The 18,508-nt window shown below is 42.1% G+C and overlaps 1 protein-coding gene across 2 annotated transcripts in view; it reads right to left on the reverse strand.

Moving 5' to 3' along the window:
• Positions 1-18,508, reverse strand: part of ITPR2 (inositol 1,4,5-trisphosphate receptor type 2) — a 444,505-nt gene that overhangs the window by 28,933 nt on the left and 397,064 nt on the right. For both annotated transcript variants that reach the window (XM_037144844.2, XM_053662176.1), the window contains one exon: positions 17,706-17,866. In XM_037144844.2, the coding sequence (XP_037000739.2) occupies positions 17,706-17,866 (161 nt within the window). The remainder of the gene's footprint in view (positions 1-17,705; positions 17,867-18,508) is intronic.

The following is an 18,508-nucleotide window of genomic DNA, read 5'->3' on the forward strand; positions in this document are numbered from 1 at the left end:
GAATTTTCATTTAAACATCAATAGTTCCCCTTAGAGTTTGAAACACATCAATCTTTATTATAAGTTAGCAAACGTGAGTCCTATATGATTGCCCAAACTCCATCCCTATTCTGATCAGTCTTCTCTCCTGAACCCAGTTCTGTTATCTTCAGGAACCAGGGAGGCATCGCCCTCTGAATGGCCCATTGTCATTCTACACGGAATGAGCTGGCCACCCAAATCACCGTTTTCCTGAATGTTTGAAGGGGAGCGGGAATTAACTACTGATATTTCAGCAAAAAAAGTATTCTCATAGTCACTGAACTGTAAACCATAATCTTCTGTTCCTTTTTCTTAAGTCCACTGCCCACAAACAATTTTCTCATTTTATCTTTCATGTGGACTCAGGGCATCAGTAGCTAGTGCTGAAAGGACCTCTGAGATCAGTTATTTCATTAATTTATTCAATAGATATTTGCTGAGAGCCCTTTTCTCCCCATAAACTGTTCTAGCTGCTGGGGAAACAGTGACCAGGATAGTCAAGAATCCAGTTTCCAGGGAAACAAAAACAATTGAAAAAATAGTTAATGAATTCACAGGCAAATAATTTCAGACAGTGTTGAGGGCTTTGAGTAAAATATAAGAAGATGCTCTTAATAGATGGCCTGGGGTCTTTTTTAGTAGAGTTGGCCAGAAATGGAGGATTTTAGCTTCTGATGATAAGTATTCCAGCTAAAGGGAATGGCAGGAGACAAGGTTGGCTGAATGGGAAGCTTCAGGAAAAAAAGACAGAGAGGCAGGTGGGGGGCAGGGGCAAGCTTTCCTGGTTTGTGGGTGGTGGATCGAGGTCATCAGCCCATCCTCACTGTTCACCAGATCACTGTCCCACCTCACCCATCCCTCCCTTTCTATTTCTGGTTCCTTCCACCACATATTTCGTCGGTGTGATTGTCACTGGTTTCCCTTTCTTTGACCCCTTGCTCTTTTACTACAACCTACCACGATACTTCCTAAAAATTCCATTTAAAAAGTCATATCATTCCTCCACTTAAAATTCATCAATGTCTCTCCTTTGCAACATCAAGCAGAATATCCTTACCTTGAGCAATTAATCACTGCTATGTTTAGCCCTAACCTAATCCGGGGGAGGTCCATCTATGCTTTCCTATCACTTACTCAAGTGTGCTTCTTTCCTTTACACACAACATCCATCCCCCTCCTGCAGCAGAGCTCATGATCTGTAGCCAATCAAGTGTCACTGCCTGGTGTCATCACCCAACCTCCATGACCGTGCAGTGTGTTCCCCCAATGAGGTCCAAGATTCTTGAAGGCTGAAAATTTATTTGTCCAATATTTGTGTTCCCCTAAAGTTCCTAACCCATTGCTACAGACATGGTAGGCTTTGAATAAGAGTTGTTGAATAAATAGTAATTTATTATTTTTTCTGATCCTCAAATTCTAATGTATATTTTAAAATTTAAAACTTAATGAAAATTTAATGTGTTAGATACTGCATAAAAATTAACTCGTTTACACTCAGCAAAGTGGGAAGAGAGGGGGCATGCCTCAACATAATAAAGGCCATATATGAGAGAGAGACCTACAGCCAACATCATACTCACGGGCAAAAACTTCAAGCTTCACCACTAAGAGCAGAAACCAGACAAGCATGCCTGCTTTCACCACTCCTATTCAATGTAGTACTGGAAGTCCTGGTCGCAGCAACCAGATAAGGAAAAGAAGTAGGAGGCATCCAAATTGGAAAGAAGGAAGCAAAACTGTCATTGTTTGCAGATGACATGATAGTATACATAGGAAATCCTATAGACTCCACCAAAAAAACTACTTGATCTAATAAATGAATTTGGCAAAACAGCCAGATACAAAGTCAATACTCAGAAATCAAAGGCATTTTTGTACACCAACAATGAAATATCAGAAACTGAAATCAGGAAAAAAAATCCCATTTGATATAGCAATAAGAAAAATAAAGTACCTAGGAATAAACCTAACCAAGGAGTTAAAAGACTTATACTCAGAAAACTACACAACTCTGAAGGAAGAAGTTAAGGAAGACACTAACAAATGGAAGCATGTACCATGCTCATGGATTGGAAGAATTAACATCACCAAAATATCCACACTACCCAAAGCAATTTATAGATTCAATGCAATTCCCATTAAAGTACCAATGACATATTTCACAGATATAGAACAAACATTTCAGAAATTTATATGGAACCATAAAGGACCTCAAATAGCTGCTGCAATTTTGAGAAAGAAGAACAAAGCAGGAGGGATCACAATACCTGATATCAAACTGTATTATAAGGCCACTGTAATCAAAACAGCCTGGTACTGGCATAAAAACAAGCGCATAGACCAATGGAACAGAACAGAGAGTCCAGAAATAAACCCCAGTCTTAACGGTCAGATAATATTTGACAAAGGGGGCAGAAGCACAAAATGGAGTAAAAATAAGCCTCTTCAACAAATGGTGTTGGGCAATCTGGACAGCTACATGCAAAAAATGAAACTTGATCACCAACTTACACCATATACAAAAATAAATCCAAGGTGGATAAAAACTTAAATATAAGTCATGACACCATAAAAATCCCAGAGAAAAACATCGGTAGGAAAATCTCAGACATTCCACGCAGCAACATCTTGATGGATATTTCCCCCAAAGCAAGGGCACAAAGGAAAGAATAAACAAATGGGATATCATCAAATGAAAAAGCTTCTGCATGGCTAAAAAAAAAACCGGCATTAAAATGAAAAAACCAACTATATGGGAAAACATATTTGCCAATGATACCTCGGACAAGGGTTTGATCTCCAAAATATATAAAGAACTCACATGACTCCACTCCAGGAAGACAAACAACCCAATTAAAAAATGGGCAAAAGACTTGAACAGACACTTCTCTAAGGAGGACATACAGAGGGCCCAGAGACATATGAAAAGATGCTCAGCATCACTAGCCATCAGAGAGATGCAACTTAAAACCACAATGAGATACCACCTCACACCAGTCAGAATGACCATCATAAACAAATCAACAAACAAGTGTTGGAGAGGATGTGGAGAAAAGAGAACCCTGGTGCACTGTTGGTAGGAAGACAGACTGGTGCAGCCACTGTGGAAAACAGTGTAGGATTCTCTCAGAAAACTAAAAATGGAACTGCCTCATGACCGAGCAATTCCACTGCTGGGATTATACCTTAAGAGTCCTGAAACACCAATCCAAAATAACCTATGCACCCCAATATTCATAGCAACACAATTTACAATAGCCAAGTGCTGGAAGCAGCCTAAGTGCCCATCAGTATATAAATGGATCAAAAAACTATGGTACATTTATACAATGGAATACTATGCAGCAGAAAGAAAGAAGGAGCTCCTACCCTTTGCTACAGCATGGATGGAACTGGAAAGCATCATGCTAAGTGCAATAAGCCAGGCAGTGAGGGAAAAATATCATTTGATCTCACCTTTAACTGGAACATAATCAACTACAAAAAAAGCAAACAAAATATAACCAGAAACATTGAAATTAAGAACAATTTGACGGTGGCCAGAGGGGAGGGAGTGGGGGGCAGTGGGGAGAAGGGTTTTCAGGAGCTGCTGTAGAGGACACATGGACAAAACCAAGGGCGAGGGTGGAAGCAGGGGAGGGAGAGGGGTTTGGCTGGGGTGGGGTGAGGGGTGGGGAGAAAATGCAGACAACTGTAATTGAACAATAAAGTAATTAAAAATATATTAACTTGTTAAATCTTCATAGGAACTGTATAGGTGGGAATGCTTATCCATTTTATGAAGGAATAAACTGAGCTACAGGAAGGTTAAATACCTGCCCAAGGCTCCCAAAGTCCCCCAGTCTGTGTCTAAAGCAATTTGTCACACTGTCACTCTCTCACACGCAGGACCTTTCCACTAACTCCCCTTCACCACTCCACATGCTTATTTCTCTCTTGTTTTTTGGGGCAGAAGTAAGGTATACGCTAGAAAACAAGGTGGGAAAACATGATGCTCTCAAGTAAGAATAATATCACCCCCAATAGAATGAGTTATTATATATCTGTTGGCACTATGTATTTTTATGAAATAGTATTTCAAACTGGATTCAGTGCTTCCAAATGGTACCAGGCCCTCAGCTCGGACAACAGGAATTTTCCAATGCCCTGCAAAGGCAGTGCGACCTGAGACTGTGGAAACTTCCCACCCACCACCAGAGTTTCACAGGTCTGGCTCCTAATTAGTGTTGTCTTACGGAGAAGGCCAGTAGAATGAATGTGTAGTCATGTGGAGTGTAGACCATCTGGATTGAACAGCTAGACTCCACCCAGGGTTGCTGGGGGGAGGGGGAGGCCGGGGTCAAACCATACATGACCTCCCAGTGTATAAAATGGAAACAGTCAAATTCTGACCATTACAAAACTCCTGCCACAATGCTTCCAGTTTGTAATATGAAACAAACATTAACATATTCAAACTGATGTAAAGAGATCTTTTCAATATTAGAGCTGTCAGAATTGTAGAACCAGCTCAGAAGTGACTATGGAAACCACTTAGACTTTCATTGTGAATGAGGGCTTGATGTGCCTCGGAGTCAAAGGTACAGGTAGAATCAGAGCCACGGGTCTTTATGTACTAACTTTGCAGCAGGTAGCTGGAAGAAAACCCTAGGCGATTATGTCTTTGTCAAGTTGCAGCTGCCTTTGCAAATCAACCGCCTCTGAATTTGGCTATTTATACATTTCAGATTGTGGTGAACTAGGGTTCTTTATGTCAATCATGTTTGAAATGCTGATCAATAGTCTCACAGAGTAACATGAACACTTTTAAACCTCCCTCAAGACTTAATAATGACAATGGAATACCCATGCAGGAGGGAACTTAAGAAAGCCAGAATATTTTTTCTAAAGCAAAATGTGTACTTTATACTGGATTGTTTACAAATGTTGGAAAAAATGAAAAAGTTGATTATATGACTGAAAAATGCTGCAAGTTCTTCACTTAAAGAAGCCAAAAATGTACTCTGAAAAACGAAGTAGACATCTTTTATTGCTCCCATCATCTAGTCAAGATAAAGGCAAAGCATGCTCCCCTTATCCCTCACGGTGAATGTAACGGAAATAAAATTCATTCTTACAGAATCTTTGCTCCGGCTCAGTGTCAGCTCCCATCACTCCCTCTCACTGCAGCCCTGCCCTGTGGCCTCTGCGGGACATTCTGGACAGTACCACAGCATGCCTCTGGGCAAGATCTGTCCTAAAATTACTCCTAAAACTCAAATGGATTCAATGGCTCAAGCAATTCAAGTGTTAACCTAAACTCCCGACTTTGGTTTAACAAAGCAACAAGAGCCACATGGACTTGAGTTGGAGTCAGGCCACAGGATAGGAAGGTCCTTCTACCTGCTCTGTCCCAGGGGTAATGTGCTCTAACTGCAAAGGCTGCTGCACTTTCAGGATCTGCTTTCTACTCAGCACAGGAAACTCTGTGGCAGGCCACACTGCCTTGATCTCCTCTGTCTCCCTTTCTGGGAGCCAGCCCAGTGCCTAGGATTTCACAGGTAGTGTTCACCGGAGAAATGAAAGTCCACCATTACCTAACCTCTAAGAAGAACACTAGGCAGGATCAGTAAGCAATGTGTTTGAACATTAAAAGGCTTAAGAAGGCTCTGAATCTGCAAAGTAGTATTTAAATTTAGCCAAATTACTTTAAGTAGTCAAATATTTTAAATGAAAGTAAAACAACCAAATATCTGTTGAGCAATAACCCTGGGCCAGACACTGTGTTAAGCACTAGGATATATGTGATTCTATTTAATCCCTGCAGGAATCCTAGTAAATAGGGATATTATCCCCACTTATAGATGAGGAAACAGACTCGGAGACCTGGGGTAACCAAATCTCAGATGCTATCATTTCAAAACACCTTGATCTCTAAATCACCATAAAAGCGACTGATTCCATTAGCCTGACATCAAGTGACTAATCTCTGACATGCAAATGCCGTCCTAACCAACTGCTCATATTATGGCATGGACTAGGCCAGTCTATTAAAAACCATTAGACAAAAGTCGTGTGTTTTTGCAGGATACAGTTCTCATTCCCACAACTTATATTTTGATGACATCTGTTACTCCCTGGAAGAAAGCCATAGTTTCCGAGTAAAATCTATCAGTACTAACAATTTTATTGTTCTGGAAAACCAACGGAGAATTGAACAAGATCATATGCTAATGACAAGAACTGAAGTTATTTCTTTCTGGATTTTTCTCTTTCCTGGCACAGCAGGAAGAAATCTTTTATTGAGTTTATGAGAATCCGAGATGTGGGCCTCTTTTTATAAATTTACGATAAATGACTTGGGATAGGTCACCATTTCAGAGATGCTTCTATATATTGAACTAAATCCAAATCACTTTGCTCTGACCAGGGGTGCCCAACCTTTTGGTGTCTCTGGGCCACACTGGAAGAAGAAGAGTTGTCTTGGGCCATACATTAAATACATTGCGACATAGAATCACACACACAAAAAATCTCAAAATGTTTTAAGTACATTTACGATTTTGTGTTGGGCCGCACTCATAGTCCTCCTGGGTTGCGTGTGGCTCCCATGCAGCAGGCTGGACACCCCTGCGTGCCATGTTTGGGCCTGCAGCAGAATGCCATACTACAACTTACCCGTGTGGGGTCACGGGATGTCCACACAGTGACCATGAACATTTTCTAGGTTCCCTGGCTAATGAAAAGTCAAACCTTCTTTCAGAGCCCTCCTATGAAGATTGTTTTTCTTCCTTTCTGGTTCTACTGTTTCATAAGTGAAATACGGGTGGTAGACTCTTGATATTATTATTATTAGTTATTGTTGGTATTAAATAATGGCTGGGGAGTGGTTCGGGGTAAATGCAGACAACTGTACTTGAACAACAATGAAATAGTTAAAAATAACTAAGTAACTAAATAACAGAGCTCTGGGTCCTACCACCGAAGGGCGTGCTCTTCAATTTACTTACTTTATACAATCTCCATTGGATAGCCTCATCCAACCTGTGATTTCAACTATCAAGTACACTTCAGTGACTTATGGACACGTATGAGCATTTATCAAATCTTTTTTGGGCACTAACTATATACCAGGTACTGTTCTATGCTCCTGGGATACCCCAGTGCGTCAAAGAGACTGAAATTGTATCCTTGTATGAGTTCACCTTTACTGGCTTCTCACTGGAATTGCCCGTGTGTTTAGTGTCTTACTGAACATGTGTATTTGGACACCCAAGTTGTGCCTGTGCAAACTGAGATCGTCCCATGGCCTCAGCTGACTCCTGGGGAACCCCTAGGATTTGAGCCCCACTGCTCAACCCCCAACAACTCTCCAAGGCCAGAGGCCTAAATCACCTTGCCCTCCCTGCAGGGAATCCTCTACCTGATTCTTTTCCTAGCCATCATTTCCTTTCAATCTCCAGTGGCATTTCATTTCTGCTCTCATTATTGTTACTGGGCAATGAAACCTTTCTACCTGTTTTTCTCTTGCCCCAGGATGGCCCCCTTGAATCCATTTTTTACACTGCCATGGAACATGTTTTCTACAATATATACTTGACCTTGTCTCTTTACTTTAATACCTCTGAAGGGCTTTCCTTACCTTTCAGGGTACAGCGAAAACTTCCAAGCACACACGGCTCTTGTGATCTGGCTCTTGATTACCACCTTCCCCCCTGTTCTGAGAGCCTTGTCCTCTCTCCAGACAGGCCCACTGCTCCCTCCACCTGCTGCATCCTCATCTCCCTGACTCACTCATACATCCAGGCACAACCTCCCTGGCCATCTGCCCTGCGGCAGGCTCCCAGGCTGCACTGTGCCATTACCATCCCTTCGCTTCATTTCTCTGCCTCCTGAAGGAAGGTACAGTAACTGCCTCCACTTTGAACCTCCAGGCAGCCTGGTGCCTGGAGCGCAGGAAGTGCACAACCTGGGTTTGTTGAATGCACACGTCTTTCAGTGATGGACAGTGATGGACTGGTCTGCATTTTCCAGTCATTTTTAATCCCACCTTAACTACTGCAGTTTAGAGACTATAAATTCTAATTCCTTAAAATACTGAGGAAGCAGGAAGCTCTTTCTTCATTCTAAAGGATATCTTTTAGTTTTTGGCCTGAGTTTCTTTCCCCCCTTTTATCCAACACTTGACTTACACATATTTGATCTTTGTAAAATTTTGCCTGATTCTTCTGAGGAAAAAGGCATAGCTAACAGTAAAATTGTAGACATTGGCCCCAGAAACATTTGTGTTTGAATCCTAGTCCAAGCACTCATCTACGGGGCACTGTGGATAGATAATGAACTTCGCTGAGCCTCAATTTACATAAAATGGTTATAACTAAATAATATGCAAAGCTGCTAGCACATATTATAAATTGAGTTTCTTTTTCTCTTCTCATCCTTTCCCTTTAAGATACACACTTTGTCTGGAATATAGTCTCCCCCTATCTGACGACATCCTCCTCATTTTTTAAGGTCCTCATAATCTTCTTCAAGCAGCTGTGCCCACTGTCTTCAGCCGGAGAGACTGTCCTGTCTTCCAGAGACTCTATATGTCCTACTTAGTTGCCCAACAGATCGGTGCTGAGGGCTACTATGTACTGGTAATTTAAGTGCTGAGAATACTGCAGTGAACAAAACAGACACGTAAATGCCCAAGTCATAATGCAGAGAAATAAATGTGTCAATGATACAAAAATCATCCTAGCTCAGGTCATTTTAAGTGCTCCAAAGGGCAACAGGACAGAAGCTAACTGGAATGGGGGTGTCAGGGAAGGCACTATGCATGGATGGAGCTGGGGGACAACTACAGATGGATGGCACCCACATGTCAAGGCCTTGACCAGGAAAGGGTGGCATTTTTCCAGAAAAAGGCCAATGTGGTTGAACTGTCGCTGGCTAAGGAAGGAGGATAAAATGAGATTGGTGAAGCAGGCCAGACTATAGAGGGGACCATGGGGAAAAGTCTGGTTTATATTCCAAGTACTGCTGAATAGTTTTAAGCAGGGGCGTAACAGTATAACTTGTTTAGAAATTTCTCCAGCTGCTGTGAGTTTGTACGTGTATTATAGCTCTGACCAGAGTTCCAATTTGCCCTATAGTTTCCAGTGAATACTCATATAGCTGTCCTTTCTATTAAATTGTGGTTCTGTGAGGGCAGTGACAATATTTATTCTTGTTTCTGTCAGTGCCTCATGTCTAGTGCTCCCCGGGAAATGCTTGTCAAGTTAAATTGCAACATCCCACAGCCTCTGTCTTTTGTGCCTGCCACTGTAATACTGCAGCTGTAATGCTTGTAATCTTTGTGGGCAGCTTGCAGTTCCCCGTCAGCTCTGAATGAGAAAGTCTTTTCCTATTAGAATTCCTCTCAGGCCTTCCTGCCACTGGAGGCTAGTCAGCTGACTTCCTGTCTCACAGCCAGGTCTCCCCCCTCCACCCCCAGCCCTGGTCTGAGTGTGCACGGTCCCTCTTTGGCAGAGCACAAGGTATGCTGCTGAGAGTGCTGGGTACAGCGGCCTTGCCTGCTCCCCAAGGAACCACTGCTTCTAGCTTTATGTGTCGCGGGATAGCAGCGAATCACGGCGGGACGTTGATTGAACACTTGCATGTGCCTGGCACACCAAGGACACAGCATCCCTTTCTGCTACATGTGCAACTTTGGGCAAGTTACCGGTCCTTGACAAGCCTCAGTTTCCCCATGTGCAGCATGGGGATGGTGATAACAGACGGCCTCCTAGGGTGTTACAAGGCTTTAAAAGAAATCACATGTCAAACACTTAGCACAGCACCTGGAATATAGTCAGAGTTCATCGAATGTCAGGAAATCGGCAGTAGTATTGTTAATAGGCATGGTTTTATTTAATCCTCATGGTATCTCTGTAAGAAAAGTCTTATTAGATGCAGGGTCAATATATAGCTGGTGCGTACAGATATGGCTGAACTAGTTACTAAACCTTCACAGCATTCCCTAGTCGCCAAATTAACCATCGTCCCAAGCCCTCCAAATTCTCCTCTCCCCCTTATGACCCTGCAGCCTTCTCGGCTTGGGTTCTTTCCCTGGGATCCCTGCCTGTCCTTTGCCCTCATGATCCAGAAACCAAAGACCATGGCCTGGCCTAGCAGGAGGCCTTCAGGATCCAGTTCAGATGGTTTGATTCTGAGTGCTGACTGGCTGATGGAACTTATTTCGTCAGTGGGTGAAGGGAAGTGCAGAGGGGGCAAGCCTTTCCACCACCGTGTGGAGGAAAACCCTAAAAAGCCAAGCATCAGTAAGCCAATCTAATGCCCAGCCTTACTCCTTTATACTGAGCATCTCTTTAGACACTGATTAGAAAAAGTAACAAAATCCATTTTCTGCTTATTGAACTTTGAGGCCTGTCATCTGGACACCAGCAAATTGAGTTTCTGATGAACCCAGGAAGTACCTGATGACATCTCCGAGTTGACACCTCACTGACTCACCCTCATCTTTTTATTTCACATTTTAAAAAGATTTTATTTATTTATACATAGAGGAAAGGAGGGAGAAGACGAGAGAAACATCAATGTGTGGTTGCCTCTCACACGCACCCCACCCCCTCCTGGGGACCTGGCCTGCAGTCCAGACATGTGCCCTGACTGGGAATTGAACCACCAACCCTGTGGTTCACAGGCCGGTGATCAATCCACTGAGCCGCACCAGCCAGGGCTGCCTGCCCTTGTCTTTACTCCCCACCCCACTCCCATCCATAAGTTCCTTCTGAATACTCTTTGGATCCCATCCTACTCCCACTTCTAGCACTGAGGTCTAATAACTCGAGCACTGGAATAGTCTTTGAGATGAAGACTCTGCATACAGCCATATCGCTCAATACTCACCCTCTCTGTCTCTAGTTTACAAACTAACAAGAAGAAAGATGTTAACAGGTGTGCAAAAATGTGGCAACTCATATATCTTACATATGAATACTAAACAGGAAATTAGAATAATGTAGAGGCTAGAGTCCATGACAATGAACTCCAGAGCTGGGAAGAAAAAGAACCCTCTTAAATTGAAGACATATGTCTCCACTTAAAACGTGGAAAGGGAAGGTGGCAGCTCTTTGAATGTATACATTTACTTCTTAACTGTGTATTCTAAGCTGCAGGGACCCCCGTGGCTTGCCCTGAAATGTAAACATGTAAAAAAGTGACTTATTAAGCTCTAAAGTCTTTCAAACAGGTTTTAAAGATTGGGTAGTTACATAATTGGCTCAATTAGCTCCAATTACACAATTAGTGTAAATTAGAAATAATGGAATCAGAACATACAATTTCATAATGATGACACATAATAATAACAATGAAGAAACTAGGTTGGCCAGTGCTGCTCACGCAGGACGAGTGCCCATAAATCTTAGACTAGATGTCACTCATGAGCCCAAACGGTTACTTCCTCAAACGGTTACTGCTCAGAGATATGGTGGAACTAAGCAAAATTTATTTTGAGTTCTAGTCACAGAAAACAACATCTGGAAACTTGTTTCTTTCTTTTTCTTCCTTGCATAGCTAAAGTAAGAGGTGACTCAATTTCTTTTCTAGCTCATTCTAGGGACAATCCCTCTCTGAGGTTTTAACAGATTATCACAGGGAAGAATTTGTGCTTCGGGGTGAGTTGCACTGACAAACCCACCACGGCACACGCCGGCCCCCTGCTAGGAGAGCGGCTGCAGGCACCTCCTGATGGCACGAGCTGGGCTTGAGAAGCACTGTGGGAGGGACAACAGAGGTGTGGGAACGCCCTGTCCCCCAAGTCTGACCTTTAATAGTACATTTGTTGCACTTGATTCCAGTTGACATGGCCCTTCATGCTGCATCTTTATCTTCTGATTTTTTAAAAAGGGGGAAAGATGACATTTATGAGAAATTCATGTTCCTAACTCTTACAGCTATTTCGGTGTATCTTTCTGTAAATTATGTCCAACTACCAGAGGGCTAAGAAGAAACATTTATTTGTTAATTCACTCATTATTTTATTTATTCAACTAATAAGCACTTTGAGCCTCCTGAGGAAAGAGGTGATTTTTTATTTGTTCTACATTGAAACCCTTTGCACAGCTGCTAGCACGTGGGAGAGACTCAACGTTTATCGAATTGCTTTTAATATGTATCACAGACATTTTAATGTGCCCTGGTATTATTATTATTTTTTTAAAGATTTTATTTATTTATCTTTAGAGGGGAAGGGAAGGAGAGAGGGAGAGAAACATCAATGTATGGTTGCCTTTCATGCGTCCCCTGCTGGGAATTGGTCTGCAAGGAACTGGTCTGCAACCCAGGCATGTGCCCTGACTGGGAATCGAACCGCGATTGTTTGGTTCGCAGGCCCGTGCTCAATCCACTGAGCTACACCAGCCAAGGCTGCCCTGGTATTATATAGAACAAAGAGCCACTCAATTCCTGGCTGTGGCCTTTGAGAAACTTACTCTTATATTTCTGCGTCAAGACAGATAATTATCATGCTAACAAAAACTTGAGTTAAATTGTCCTAGGCGGCACAGACGCAATGTCACAAAACAGGTTTTAGTCTAGTCAAATTAGTAGAACATAAAAGTGTTGTGCACTAAAACAAGGAAAAGGCCCCCTTAAAACCACAGTCCTGGGGAGGACTGCCAGCCAGGGGTCAGTTGCAGCTCAGTACTGCCCACATGCCCAGACATTGGGGGACGCAGCACTCTTTGAGTACACGTGGCACCTCTCTTCCAGGTGCCTAGGTTTTGATCCTGCTGTTTGTCAAATTGAGTAATAAATATCCCCAGCCCTGGTTGGTATGGCTCAGCGGACTGCTGGCCTGCAAACCAAAAGATCTTGGGTTTGGTTCCTAGTCAGAGCACATGCTGGGTTGTGGGCCAGGTACCCAGTTAGGGGCACATGAGATGTAACCACACATTGATGCTTCTCTCCTTCTCTTTCTCTCTCCTTTCCCTTCTCTCTAAAAATAAATAAATAAAACCTTTAAAAATATATATCCTCAAAGGCCCCTAACGTTATCTCAGCAAACAAACACTCAAAATCGGAAAATGTCCCCAAAATGTTACAGCAACGTCTAAAAGCTTTGGGCAATTTTTCCTAATGATCTCTAGTTTGTCAGTTCCTCCTCAATCATCCTTTGGGTGGTGGGAGAAGCAAAAGGGCTCAGTGACGCTCAAAGGCCATTATGAGTACAGGTTGCAGCTTTTATCCCTTACACCTTTTCCTCTCTATTTAAAAAAAATATTTTAAAATTCCCTTTCACTATTTTACTTTCCTGCGTGGTCCTGTTTCCTTCTCATTTTCTGTTCCCAAAAATTCTAGTTCAAAATATCAATTCTCTTATCAAAAATGAAGGTTTGTTGCAAAAAGAAAACCTGTTCCTCCAAACACCTTAACCTACTCACATCTCCTCTAACAATATTCCAGAAAAGGCTTTGTGTGAATTCGGACACTCAGACAGTGGATGTTTTCAGAGCTTGGTTTAGAACTGAAGGCAGGGATGAAGAAGTTTTAAGTCTCTATTATTACTTCAGATGGATGAGGTAATAATATTCATCCATCTGAATGAGCCTATCATTGGACCCTATCACTGGATGGATGTAGGGGCACAGATTTCCTTAGCTTCTAATATCTAGAAGCAATATATTATTTTTCTAATGTATATTTTAATGCATTTGGTGTAAATCTCCCTTATTGACATAGTAATAAAGTATAAACATTGGAGGTGAAAAAGTATACAGAAAGGGGAAACATCCTCCAAATTTATTATATTCTTTTTTTTCCCTATTTCACCAAAAGCCAGGAGGCATTTCCTAAGGGTCTCAAGGTACAAATCAGATTTACTTAAACAGTGTAGTAGAATTCAGATGAGTTGTTTTAGGAACAAATTTAAGGAGCTTCTTCATTCTCTTCTGTAGAAATCCTTAAGTATAAAGAATTATAATTACATCAATTATAAAGAATTATAGCTTCTTTCAAAGCCCTATGAATAAGCAAGCACTTAAGTCAACTTGGTAAATGAACCTGTTTTTAAGGAGCAAAAACAAAAGTGGTAGGAAACACCTGGAAGGTCACCTACTGAACCGTTGGAGTGGTTATTACCTCGGGGGTGGACAGAGAAAACAACAGTCTTCCCACCGAGCTGTAGACATGCTTCAACTTGCTACCTGCTCTAAAATCCACTCTCTTTCTAGGAGCATCAGCATTACAACGCCATAATCCCCAGCAAGTTGGGATTAACAAATTTTCTGAGTTGGGTTCAACAGTTAAAGATTTCTAGAAGTTTTTTTTCAAAAAGGTTCATGAACAATCTCCCATGCTAACGGCTGTTTCCATCAGGCCTGAGTTTATTATCACTTTTCCTTCTCCTGCCTATTGACATTCAGAACCGGTGACTATTCTCTTAGATGTGCACCGCTTGGATGAGAATGAAACAATTCATGCTGGAATAAACTTGTGAGCTCTCATCCCTCCTGTCAAGGTTCTGGACAGAGTTCTGATAGAAGAGGAGGAACAGAAACACAGGTAAGGTCATGGATACTTAAAAATTCAAGTACAAGTGCCTGGCAAAATGCTGGGTTTCATGTTAAGGCCAAATACGGGTCTATAGTTTCAGAACAGTCTTCTCTTACAGTACAAGTCACCTGTAATTTCCTCATTACAATTTCTAAAGACTCCGACCTGTCCTTCTTCATGGCCAATTTGTAAAAAATGATCTGTTGAGCTCTGGCATCGAAATGCTCATCCCTTGGCTTTTGACATACGCTGCTTTCTGGTTCTCTCTCTGCATTTTATTGTCTTCTCTTCTACTTGTTTTACCTGTCTTTTTCTTTTTCCTAAATGGGAGATGCCCCAGGTTCTCTCACTTTCTCTCTCTTCTCTCTTCACAGTTCCCCCTTTTCTCCTCTCTCTCTGATCCAATGGTTTTCATTGTCATTCCATGTGGACAGTCACAGTGAAAACTGTCAATTACTGAGGACCTATGCTGTGCTAGACACTTTTTATATATCATCTCACTGAGCTCACACCAATAATTTTCTGTCTTTAGATGAGTAGGCAGAGCCACAGGTAGGTTCAAAGACTCACCCACGAGATCCAAGACCACACAATAAGTGATGAAACCAAAGTCTGAGCCCAGATCTTTCTGGCTCTAAAGTACATGCTGCTGTCACTTCACTGTCCCTCCTAATCCATGACTCGGTCCCCAGTCTCATGTTCTTTTCCTCAAAAGAGGAAAAGAACTCCTCTTTTCTGACCAGCTTCTCTGCCTAACAGAGAGACACCACCTTTCTCCCGACAACCAGGCTCACAGTGTCAAGTGTTGTTGTCTTGCAGTCTTCCACCTCCCCTGCTGCTCCGTGTCCCCACCCCTAGTGTCAGCAATGGCCAAGCACCACCTCTGACATCATCTTCCCCCTCTCCAAACCAGCCTACACACCACAGCCTGATTATTGTCCTAGGCCACACTGTTCCCTTAGTTAAAGCTTTCAGTGGCTTCCCATTGCTGATGAAATAATGTCCAAATACCCACACCTCATTAATCGAAAGTCCAATGTACTTTTCCTGTCATATTTCTGAGAGTTTCCTTTTAGGTAGACCATGTGCCAGTGAAACTGGGCAACTAACTAGCCCCTGAGCGCTTGAATGCCCCATATTTGTGCCTTTGGTCAGGCCGCCCCTCTTTCAGGAACTCACTCTTAATCCAGCAGACGCTGCTCATCTGCACGAAGCCTGCCCTGTCTGATGCACTGCCTTGGAACAGTCACACACACCACTCCTCTCTGCCACAGCCCAATCAGGTGTCACTCCACATCTTTAAGCCTACTACACGTATCTTCATTTGTTCCACTCTCGGGGAACTTAGCCTATTCTACTTTTGGTTTGCTATTCCCATCTCCCTTCTACTGACTCTTGGCAGAGAAGGAATACACTGACTCTTCAGTGTATTCTCTGAAATCTTTTAATTCAGGGGACATATAGATGCCCAACAATGATGGGAGTGGGCAAAAGTAGGTTTACAGTTGTTCATGGGGAAAAAGACATGCAGGTAGGTAGCTATTGTAATAATCATGACCTGTGTGTCTTTTTCCATATGAACAACTGTAAGCCTACTTCTGCATCCTCCTCTATATTAAACTCACACTTTGATAAAGTATAGCAATCTGAGGCTATACTTTAAACCTAACGATTTACATGTTTTTTATTCCCCAGCAAGCAGAAACAAAATATTTCACACAAATGGTCCCTGAGCAGCTCAATATCAAGAATGCATAAAATAATGACTATAAATGAATACCCTAAAAATGATTATCTTTTTTCCTAATTTAGAAGGAAGAGAAGGCAGAAAAGGATATATGAAGAAAAGGACACTGGTTCTGTCTACTATCATCTGAAGAATGCAGAGAAAACAACCAACAGGAGGATGCAGGTCAATAATAGAAAGCATGGGGAATGCTGAACTATAAAATATAATTTAGATTAGGTCTCTTGTGACATAAATGTTGTCAGGTAAGGCGAACTACTACAATATTAACTTGCACTTACTAATGTGTTAGCTTCTGAAAGTGCCCTTTGGTTGCTCCCTATATTATCGTTTGTCTTCCTCAGTGGCTGACAGCTCCCAAGGCGGGGCCTGGGAGCCACTGTTCTCTGCCTCTCCTGCCACTTTGTGGTACCCACTGAATGTCATTCTTGGGACCGAGCAGCAAAGGGAATCATGACTCTTCTCAGGCCTTATTCTCAAATAGATAATGTACTTTTGTAGGGTGACTTTTTAAAGATCCTCATCTGAAGATATGTCCACTGATTTCATAGGGGGAGAGAGAGAGAGGAAGAAACATTGACTGATTGATTGTTCCTGCATGTACCCCAACTGGGGATCAAATCCTCAAACTAGGCACGTGCCTTGACTGGGAATTGAACCTACAACCTTTTGGTGGATTGGACTTGCTCCAACCAGCTGAGCCACTTGGCCAGGATGCAGAGTAATTTTTGGAAAAAAATCCAATATTCAGCTAGTTTATTATAAGTATATGAGAATTTATATCCGATGCAATGTCACTAAATGTATATCATGGATACATTAAAGTTGTAACTTTGACTTCTATTTAAGCCAGGCAATTTTAAACTTCTCTGAAACAGGAGAGACTTTAGACCATGGACAACCACACCGTCTGTGCAATGTTGTTAGCGCGGAGTTACAAATAACTGGATGCGGAAGGATCACCGCAGACACATCAGCAACACTGATAAACCCACGCAAAGTATATGTGGACAGACACCCAGTTTTCCCATCGTACTCTTCCCTTCCTTAAACCCTTGATTTCTGAAGTTCAAGAAGTTTCTTAAAGTATGAATCTTCTGTTCATATTTGCCCATGAGCAAGTTCCAGATTCGGAGAATTGAGACATTAGAATGACAGGAGGCACGAGGGCAGCAGATGACAGATGGTGCTATTCACCGCACGGAGATTTCTTCAGTAAATATCTGTGCACCTGAGACTTAGATTTGGTATGCGTAGCTAAGAAGTGCACGGGGAACCAACGACAGCCAGTATAGCAGTACTTCAGTGATGGGTAGTCCTATTTAAAAGTTAACAAAATGGGAGAAGGGCAGGGTAGAGAAGGAAAAGCATACAAGATCCAATACAGTCAGGATCAAACCACCTGATCACTCACCACGATCATCTGAGCCACGTAACTTTCAGGTCCAGTGTATTCGGTTGGGTCTTTAACCTTCACCAAGACTAGGAAGTACAAATAATGCCACATGTTGTGTTCTGACTTGATGTGCTCCTCAAATGACACAGTTTTATTATCAAACTTGTCCCTTTCGAGTCCTGCAAAACACAGGAAACACAATGTATGTGATTTTTCATGTAATCAGTGCATAACTTTTTAGCTTCCCCCAAAACATAATAATTATGTACAAACAAGCTTTCTGTAAGAACGCACCAATTTAAAATGTTATGATTAAAAACAACACAGTACATAAGACCTCCAGAATAAAAGGCTATAGTTTATAGATTTCTTCTCAACAAACATTTTTCTCCCCATGGATACATGGGCATGCACAATCCTATTAGAGATGTAAAATTTGCAGATAATTTCTAATATAACTGTATCAAGATTGCCAAATTAAACTGGACCACCAAGTCTAAGCTAAAGAGGTAAAAATGATTGTGCAAGCAAAGGCACGCCTGATAATCAGGACAGAAAAAAAGTCATTTGATCCAGGAACTTTCATAAAACAAGGGATGGCAGCTGAGAGTCTCTTCAAAACTACTTGTAGCCCTGGCTGGTGTAGCTCAGTGGATTGAGCTCGGGCCTGCAAACCAAAGGAGCACGGTTCAATTCCCAGTCAGGGCACATGCCTGGGTTGCAGGCCAGTTCCCAGTAGGGGACACATGAGAGGCAACCATACATTGATATTTCTCTCCCTATCTCCTTCCCTTCCCCTCTAAAGATAAATAAATAAAATC

The sequence above is a fragment of the Artibeus jamaicensis genome, unplaced genomic scaffold, assembly GCF_021234435.1.
Source record: "Artibeus jamaicensis isolate MK-2021 breed Jamaican fruit bat unplaced genomic scaffold, CSHL_Jam_final contig_233, whole genome shotgun sequence".
In the NCBI taxonomy this organism is placed as follows: Eukaryota; Metazoa; Chordata; class Mammalia; order Chiroptera; family Phyllostomidae; genus Artibeus; species Artibeus jamaicensis.